The sequence below is a fragment of the Hylaeus anthracinus genome, unplaced genomic scaffold, assembly GCF_026225885.1.
Source record: "Hylaeus anthracinus isolate JK02 unplaced genomic scaffold, UHH_iyHylAnth1.0_haploid 11994, whole genome shotgun sequence".
Taxonomy (NCBI): Eukaryota; Metazoa; Arthropoda; class Insecta; order Hymenoptera; family Colletidae; genus Hylaeus; species Hylaeus anthracinus.
In genome coordinates, this window is record NW_026534341.1 from 10091860 (window position 1) to 10101141 (window position 9282).

Consider the following 9282-nt stretch of genomic DNA (forward strand, 5'->3'; position numbering starts at 1 on the left):
TTCAACGAGGCGAAACGAAGTAGCATCGTGTATAGAGATAAAAGAAGTGGTTCCCCCTTGAAAAAAAAGGAAGGAAAAGCAGCACTCCAAGTCAAAGAACCTTCTTGCCTCGAAGTCAACGAGGTCGCTTGTCTGTCTCGGCACTACGACCTCTTGTCTCGTCAGCTCCTGCCGAAGTGTCTTCGCCTAATTCGACCGGATTTCGAATTCTGCGCGACAGTATAAATCTGATAACGCGAATAAAGTTGCGACACTGTTCCCGCGGACGTTACACGTGCCAATGGGGCGAACATTTTACTCGAAAACGCGACGTGCATTTGCACCTTCCCATTTGCGTCATTTATTTTTTTGTCACGGTCAGTTTTTTCATTAATGTTTGTATAGAAAGCAAAGTCATATTGTTGTTACAATTGTTAACGTTACATTCAGTTGTTTCTGCGTGAAAATTGCACAATTGTCAGAAAACAAGTACCGGCATTCTCTCGTTGTTCTGAATTTCTAACTATTAAACGATCGTTCTCCGTGCATCCACAATAAACGTCCTCGAGCTAAACGTATTTATCAGACGCCCACATTCGTTCCTTCCTCTTTTCCGTGTTATGGACGTTTCTGTCTCTTATTGAATTACACTTACTTTTCCATAACAGACGCGCCTTTTGCAGATGCTGATGATGCGGACGCGTCTTCGGGGATGAAGCTGTCGAGTCGCTTTCCGATCGTCCCCTGTCGCCGTCTGGCAAACCGTAGATATCTTGCAGCAACTGATCCACCAACGAGGAAATTGTTCCTTCTTTTCTCTCGAGTGAGACGGGTAGAGGCGGTGGATAAGTCTGAAAATAAAATTATTGCTAGTGTTGCGTTCCATCGAAAATTGAATGCACACGGAAAATTATTATGTCTTCACGATTAAAAACTGCAGTTGGCTTATTATAACAATGTTGTTTTTTTTTTACATTAAATTTAAACAAATTTTTAATAAATTTCTATCTTTAATCAATTATGTAATCACCCTCGTTATCAACAGCCTTTTGCCATCTAATGTGAAAATTACGACATTACTTTTCAGTCCACCTAATATAGATAGAAAATTCTCAAAGTACTATAATCGTATTTAACCTCTTTACGCGCTTGGCCACATGGTTTCATTTTTAATCTTTATAATTACTATCAATAATAAAAAGAACAACACTTGATAATAACCTATTTATTACAGAATCCCCTCAACAAGAGGAGTAAAAATTTTATGATTTCACTCCACTGATAATTATTTCCGATGTACAGTTAGAGATACAAGAAAAGCGAGAAGAAAAATCATTCTTGAAGAGATTAAAGAATCAAAATTTTCACACGAATAATTGCGTATTTTTAAGTTACCTTTGGGAACCTGATATCGGCCTCGGTCTTCATGCTCTTGATGCTGTTGCAATCGTGCTCGACTTCCTTCTTCGCATCCCCAAACGACTTCGATCTCTTGAAACATTTCTTCGCTACTTTGACCTGCGCCTCGCTGGCCCTCCTGATCGGTTTCTTCTTGTTTATCTCCATAAAATCGGGGCCCTTCCAGTTCTTCAGTGTCAGATTGTATCTTCGTCTCCTGTATAGGGCGGGAAACTGATACCCGTCAGCACAGTAGAGGAGATTCCTCGTCTGCTGGGTGACGTAAACGTCACCGAACACCTTCTCGTTCTCCACTGACACGCATTTCACGCGGTAACTGATTTCCGCGTACTTTTTCAGAGGCGTCACGTTGCAACTCATGTTCCATCGGTGTCGTTAACTGGCTCTTGAATTCGACGAAAAGTCACGGCCAGTCGTCTCGATACTGATCACGTAACCGAGATTATATCAATTAAGAATAAACTTGCTTGCTCGTGATTGAAACCAATCGATAACAAGTGGGTTTTCCGAGCAAACGAAATTTATTCGTGAATGTTTGGTAGCTGTCATTAAAGCATAGATGCTTGGGACTGATTTACTGGTCGCCTTCAGATGTGTAAGAGTTTTAATTCGTGATTGGAATTGAAAGTACCTTCCTTTTTCGAGGAAGAGTGAAATTAGTCGATTGGAAGATTCTATTATACAAATAAGAAAATAATATGAAGGTTGTTACGAACGAGTTAAAATTTGTTTGTCCTTCGAAGCGATAGTGGGAGAAATTTGTAATCGATATGTTGAGGTTCACAAGGACAAGGAGGTAGTCAAGCTAAAATCGACTATGCAATAGTTTAATTCTTCTTGGCGAAAGGTTTCATCGTTCGTCGAACGTTTTCACATTATCCACTTACGATAATGTTATCTGTCTCGCGAGCAACACTTTTCACGTTATGTTGACGCGTCAATGCGACAGGGCGATAGCTATTAGCGGTTGTTGGTTATTACACTTGAGTCGCAAAATTCGCATCATTGAACAACTTCAACGCGAAAAATTAGAAAGTTCGAGACAGAAAATGCGAGACAGTTCTAAACGCGCAGTAATTTTAACGTTGCTTTTCAAAGTTTCATTAACGGATCCTATTTTTGCATTCTTAGCAAACTGAATTTATTATTTCAAACAAGCCAGTCGAATTGGTAAATAGCATAAACATAAAATCAGCATAGTGGTGTTAGTGAGTGACATTTTAAAAAGCCTTGGAAAGTTTTGATTTAATTCTACGAATGGTACAGAAAACTCAGTATTATCTACTGTTTTATGCACTAATGACTTAATAAGTGAGAGCGGATAAGTCTTGTGCGATACCACAAGTGGTATAAATTTAACTAAAGATAAGTACCCAGTAGTTTCCGTAAATTCAGAAGTCGGCGAGGACAGATATAAAGAGGGCAATGAAAATGACCATAATTAAACAATATTTTCCTTGCCCTGTCCGTCGTTAGTCTGGCAGATAAATTGTTGGACGATACTTCTCTGACATTTATACGCGGATAGAGATAAAGAACGGCCTTCTTCGCAATTGTAATTATCTAACATTTAACAGCTACACACATAGTACTACCACCAATACGAAAATCAAGGTTTGGGAAGTATCGTCTGAACATGTGTCGTTGTTGTTCTTGAAAAATTAAATGGTTATTGAAGCAAGCAGCACGTACGTTGTAAATTAGCTGACAATACTTGCAAGTGATACGATGGTAATGCAATTACGACTGTGTCAAACGGCAAATGGAAGTATAGATCTTTATTTTCCCTATCGATACGTTTTAAACGGAAAATATCGATGATTCGACGCAGATTAACGCACTGTTAATAATAATAGTGATTTTCACCACAAGATTATATAAAAAAATGTATCATTGTACTTTCTATTAATTTTAAAATATTGCTTTACACCGGAAGAGGCCTATGAATTGTCCCAAAACATCAGCAGTTTGAAACTAAATAAATGTTAATAGTTGAAAATTACTTCACAAACAATGAAAGTGTTATTAAATTCTAAATAAATCAGAAATTATTTGATACACATTGAAATGTAATAAAAAGGAAATTGCATCATACTGTAGTCGCTTGTATCGCGCTTCCTTGCGAAGAATTAAGAAATATCACATACTATATTTATAATGTACAACTAGAACGGTCACAAAACAATTTTTATGAAAACTTAAATGCCACACGTTGCTTGTCACAAGTGTAAATATGTTCACTGACACTTCGCTATTTTAGATTCGTTACACACAATCACTTAACAATTTTATTGTACTGTTTTTTACGGTTAGCGTTCATTGTTAATGTACGGATTTAGAAGTCGTCGTTTACGGTAAAAAATATTTTTAACATTTTCCATTGCATTCTCCATGCGTCGTAACCCTTATCAGGCGGCCAGTAATACACTTCTGGTGGCCAGACCGCAACTGGAAGTGCCGGCGATGATAATCGTTTCATTAAGTCCATACCTACGCTCACGTTGTCGTTGAGTACGTTGGCAGAGGTGGTGCACAGCAAATGAAACAGCTGTTATATAATGGAATCGTCACGTGTCCAGTGAAAATGCGGCAAGTTTCACGTATATTTAAGAATGCAAACGCGTACTAGCTGTCGTTTAACTAAAGAGGTATTCTAGTTCAGGACGATTGAGAAATTACCTTCCTTTGCGTTTATTAAAAGCTTAGAGTCATAAAGATAGGCTTCTGAAGAATTTAAAAAAATTTTTAGAAACAATGGAACTATGTATGTCTTGCAGGTGTCAATTATAGGTACATCACAGGTGGCAACACTAAGGCTTTATAAGCTTTGTTAAATGTTGAACTATATTGTGAAGACCTGAATGTTAAGTATAGATTAAAAGCAGGGATGAAATTCTAAAATGCAAAAAGATATTATTAAATCAGTGGAGAAACTTGTGTATTCATGGAACACCAAATATGTAGATACCTTGACATACAAATGGAAAATATTAAAACATTTAACGAAAGGTCATATGGTACTAGAAACTTCAAATTATATTATTTAATTTTTGAACTTGACTAACACGTTTTCAAAAAGCTGCTACTTGGATAATTATTCATTCTTTTCTATAAATAGTTCTGTGTAATGACGGTTGCACAAACAGTCTATATCTTTAAAACTATTATGTATATTTAATGCCAATGTCGTAGGTATACTTCATGATAGATAACTCTAAAAATGTATCAGGTTTTTTGCATTTAAACTAAAATAGTCATTCATAACTAAAGTACAATGTTGAGACCTAGTAAAATTGTGTTCAAAATATTTATATGAAAATTTGACGTAACTTTCTTTTTTCTTTGTATTTTTTTAGATCGCTTTAACCCAAGCCTAACTCAGACCTATTAAAATTATGTTCAAAATGTTTATGTAAATTTGAAGTTTTTAGATTAGAGTGTAACTTTCTTTTGTCTTTGTATTTTTTTAGATTCTAGATCCCGACAATTTTCGAAAAACAATGAGTACTTACCGGTCACGTTGCATTCCCACACTTTTCGTATAATCCCCTGGTAGGAAGTGCGATTTTAAGCCGGTCAACGAAAGCGCCACTGTTATCGGTGTCGCTGATAGCGCGACCGATGTAATGTAGTGCAAACTCAGCTAGAATTTTAAATGCTCGGTGGGTGCGCGGTAGTCGTTCACCTGGGCTGGTTCAATAACCCTTTTCCTCGCGAAAAAGTGCTCGGAGGAGACACTGCCCCTATCCTTTTGTCCGCGAATCCAATTATTTCTTAAATCCAGGCGAAGCAATCTATGTAAAATAAACAACAAACGCTACGATATACGATATGATAATTACGGAAAGTCGTCGAATCTCTTTTAGAATCCAATTTATTTCTCAAGCTCCATTCAATCATAATTCAATCGAGATGAAATATTATAAAATGCATTTCAATGGGAACTTTTAATCAGGAATTTGAATATATATTTGAATGGAAATGTATTCAATTAATTTGCTTATAGGGTCAAGCTTAGAAAATTGTACAAATTCACTGGTCTGCAAGATTAATATTTGTTATTGAAGGTTTAATCTTATCGAGCCAATTAAAATCTGAAGTGGACTTATTGCGTGGTGGAAACGTTGAAAAATTTAAACAAACTTTATGGCAATTCATATTGTTGTAACGATAAGAATTATCAATGTAACCAAGATTGAAGGACTTCAAACCATTAATCAACTTGAAGTTTGTCATACACTAAATCGTATCACCAAGTATTGCACATGGATGTAGTGGTCTATTTTGGAATGTAAATGCTCGAGCTTTGACTTTCTCAATTTCGCAGGGAAATCTATCTGTCAGTAAAGCACACCCTGCTTGATCGATTTCCTCCTCGTGTACAAGGTATTGTCGCTATAGGAACCAAACATTTATGGTCGACAGAAAATAAAACGTGATTGCATGGTGCACAACGAAGATTTTGCCTCACGATTCGGGGAACGCGATTCATTTACGGTTCGATTGATCCGCTCGTAATCCGAAAATGGTAGAAACGCCGTGTGTGTGCGTGGAAAGGAAGACGGAGGAGCAGGAAAATGAGAGTTCTTTCGGTCCACGCACCGATGACGTTTATCGAACATGTAACCTCCCAAAACGATTCCTGTACCCACGTGAGTTCAAATTATTCAAGCATTAATCGTTGTAATTAATCAAATTAATTCACAACGCTTCGATTCATGCTGCTAAGGGAATATGCTCATCCAGTTCGTTGAATTTCCTCGAGAATTGACTTTCCTTGTCGTCAGAGTAACACATTTCTCGGTAGTCTCCGCGCCAAGAAGCTTCTTCGTGCTAAAACGATAACATTCTGCTATTAATAAGTCGGCGCTGACGATCGGTATTCTCGTCGAGGCTTATCGGTAATGCAGACATTTTTGCATATGTCACATCAACCCTTCACAAAATAAGCATTGTTAGGAATGTATACAATTCCTCTCTTTCAACACGCCTCTTTCGTTAGCGGATTCTTCGTAAAAGAGGACAAAAATTAATTCGTGGAAAAATATTTGATTTATTAAATTTCATTCTGTAAGTGTACTACTTTTATTCCCAAATTTTAGCAAAAAAAATGTGATTCCTTTCTTTAAGCACGTAGGAATAATATTTTTTTTTTGTAAATTGAAGAAAGTTTTATATGCTTAAACAAGAAGAACTGAATTCCTTCATTTTGTTCATTCGTTCATTCGTTATCACTTATAAAATTGGTTGCACAGAGATGACAAGAAATAATTTCCCGCGAGTGTATTACATTTTGAAACGGATCCGAAGCTAAGCATTCATCTCCGAAGACATCAGCTCCGCAAGAATAACATTTGAAATTCCACCGTCTCGACGCAACAATGTTTTGATACGATAAAAAATGCCCCCACGGGAAAACAAAGGGAGTACTCGCAGTCTAAAATTTCGCTTTGAATACCGACGGCGCGAGCTGTCAAAGAATAATAAAGAACGATCCAGGAGTCGGTTGGAAAATATGAAACTCGAGTCGATGAAAATTTCCGCGAAATATTCGTAGGGAAAATTCTGTCGCCGGAGATCGTGGGAGGCTCGCGTGAACAGGTGAATTTCAATAAAGCCACGAAAACCGCTACTTTGAAGAGCGTGTGAGACCCGATTTCAATGAAATTGAATTTCAAGACGAACCGCCGTTACGCAAACTCATCGAGAAAGAGATACAGAAGTTTTAATAAAGTCAAGCGACCGACGAGCGCGTTTGAAAATGAATAAAACATCTAATTTCCACGAAACTGGACTTGGCTGGAGACGAGTTTACAGCGCGGACATTGTAGCTGATACCCGGTGCGTATCCAATGGTATCTCTTGAACGGTAACCGTCGGTTTATGCCCTCGGCTGAACGTGGAAACGTTGCTCTCTCACGCGTTCAGTGCACATCCAGCATCTGAGCGTACCATGTGCTTCCTCTTGCTAGTTTATCACGTCTTATCGGTAGCCGCTCGAGACGTTAGCGTGGAGGAAGTGGACTGCCAAGTTTACAACCATCTTTACGTCTGTATGGCCAACGGCGTGTTGCATAGCGTCGCTTACGAGGATGTCAACGCTGTACAGACCATCGAAGACATAGAATTGCACTTGGAGAGCCTTGGGATCGCGGACATAGCCAAGGACGCGTTCCTCGAAGTGGCCAATTCGTCGGCGCTCTACATACGCGACAACGAGCTGTCTACGATATCGAGACACTATTTCTCCCACCTGGACCAGCTGACGTACCTGGACCTCAAGAACAACACCATCAAGAACATCGAGGATGGCGCGTTTGCCAAACTCCAAAGCCTGGAGACCTTGGTATTAGACTGCAATAATATTACCACGTTTAGACCAGGCGTTTGGAAAGGGCTGGCCGATCTTCACGAGCTGTATGCCACGTACAACAACATTGCCCTGAGTAAAAACATGTTTAGAGGTCTCAGAAACCTGGAGACGCTGGCGTTGGACTCGAACAACATCACCGAGGTGCCGATCGGCGCGTTCAATGGCCTGCCTCACATAGATCTCCTCTATCTGGCCAAGAACAAGATTTCCAATCTCCATCCCGAGTGTTTTCGCGGTCTAAGCGCGATAAACGAGCTGGATCTCAGCAAGAACCGGCTGAGGACGATAACTGTCGGGACGTTTCGATACCAGAAGGACCTGAACTCCTTGTGGCTGAATGGGAATCAAATCGCCGCCCTGCGGCCTGGCGCCTTCGACGGATTGGACAATCTGTTGCTACTGTTTCTGAACATCAACGAGCTCAGTTTCGTGGATATGTCGGTTTTTGCCAGGATGAAGAACGTCACGGTTGAACCTGGCTTCAACATTCGGGGATCAATCGTGGAGAAGGTTCACAAAGTGCGCGGACGATTTCGGTGCAGGGACATCGCGTACGAGTTGCCTTATCAGTGCGCGGAGATCAAATAGAATCGGAGATTTTTATAGTTTTGCATAGAGTTATGAAAGTTTATGCAAAATTTGCGGTGTGCTGCAAAATACGACTGTTTTGATCGAATATAGCGAAGTATTCCGACGTTGTATTTGAGAAAAATATGTGCGAATAGGCAGAGAGTGTTAATTATTAATTAGCTTTGGTTTCTGATCATGTATTTTTATAGTTTGGCGTAGAGTTATGAAAGTTTATGCTAATTTTTTGGTGTGCTGCAAAATACGTGTTTTGATCGAATATAGCAAATCGTTCAGAGTTTTCGACGTGTGTTTGAGAAAAATATGTACGAATATGCAGAGAGTGTTAATTATTAATTAGCTATTGGCTTCTGATACTACATTAAACTTGCGTATCTGGACTCGTATGACTGACGATGAATTTCTAATTATAATATAAGAAACACTTATTTTTACATCGGAATAAACGACTTACTACTTTACTTAAAATACTACGTTTGATGTGAGATTTTTAATCGACGACACTAATTTTATGATTTTATTAGGGAACCGAAAAATAATGTCATTTATTCATGTAGAGTGTTGAGTCTCTGAAAAATATACTATTCGTCGAATCCGTAGATGAATTTATAGGATTCATACCGTGGAGAGACGAAGGATATTTTATCCGATAGAAGTTGTTTTTCCAGGGGTCTTCATGGGATATGGCCAGGACGAGAGTCCACATCCGCATCCCTGTTACAGGAGCACGTCCATGGATTACGGATGGTACGCACCGACAATCCACACCGTACCAACGAGATATTATCCACGAAGTACTTCTTTCAGTGAAAATCAGGCGCGCGGCGGAATGTATCGAAATCGCTCCTTGAACACGGAACTGGACAAAAGCATAGTTTAACAATAATCCATCCAAAACTAATTTCGTTATCCCTCGATTCAAA

At 38.9% G+C, this 9282-nt stretch overlaps 2 protein-coding genes across 5 annotated transcripts in view; one reads left to right on the plus strand and one right to left on the minus strand.

Annotated features, from left to right (window-relative positions):
* Positions 1 to 3904, minus strand: part of LOC128888494 (uncharacterized) — a 29602-nt gene extending 25698 nt beyond the window's left edge. The window contains exons 1-3 of one of the 4 annotated variants that reach the window (XM_054145384.1): positions 3494 to 3904; positions 1375 to 2033; positions 635 to 830 (exon numbers count right to left, since the gene is read on the minus strand). In XM_054145384.1, coding sequence (XP_054001359.1) covers positions 635 to 830; positions 1375 to 1758 — 580 coding nt within the window. In that variant the 5' untranslated portion in view covers positions 1759 to 2033; positions 3494 to 3904. Of the gene's footprint in view, positions 1 to 634; positions 831 to 1374 lie in introns of all 4 variants that reach the window. The other 3 variants (XM_054145382.1, XM_054145386.1, XM_054145385.1) reach the window with 3 other exon arrangements.
* A 2512-nt stretch (positions 3905 to 6416) lies between these two features.
* Positions 6417 to 9012, plus strand: LOC128888499 (insulin-like growth factor-binding protein complex acid labile subunit). The gene has a single exon (XM_054145395.1). The coding sequence runs from the start codon at positions 7352 to 7354 to the stop codon at positions 8357 to 8359; it is 1008 nt and encodes a 335-aa protein (XP_054001370.1). The 5' UTR covers positions 6417 to 7351; the 3' UTR covers positions 8360 to 9012.
* The last annotated feature ends 270 nt before the right edge of the window (positions 9013 to 9282 follow it).

Bases quoted from the DNA above. Each gene is read 5' to 3' on its own strand.
- LOC128888499 (XM_054145395.1), top strand. From the start codon at position 7,352: ATGTGCTTCCTCTTGCTAGTTTATCACGTCTTATCGGTAGCCGCTCGA.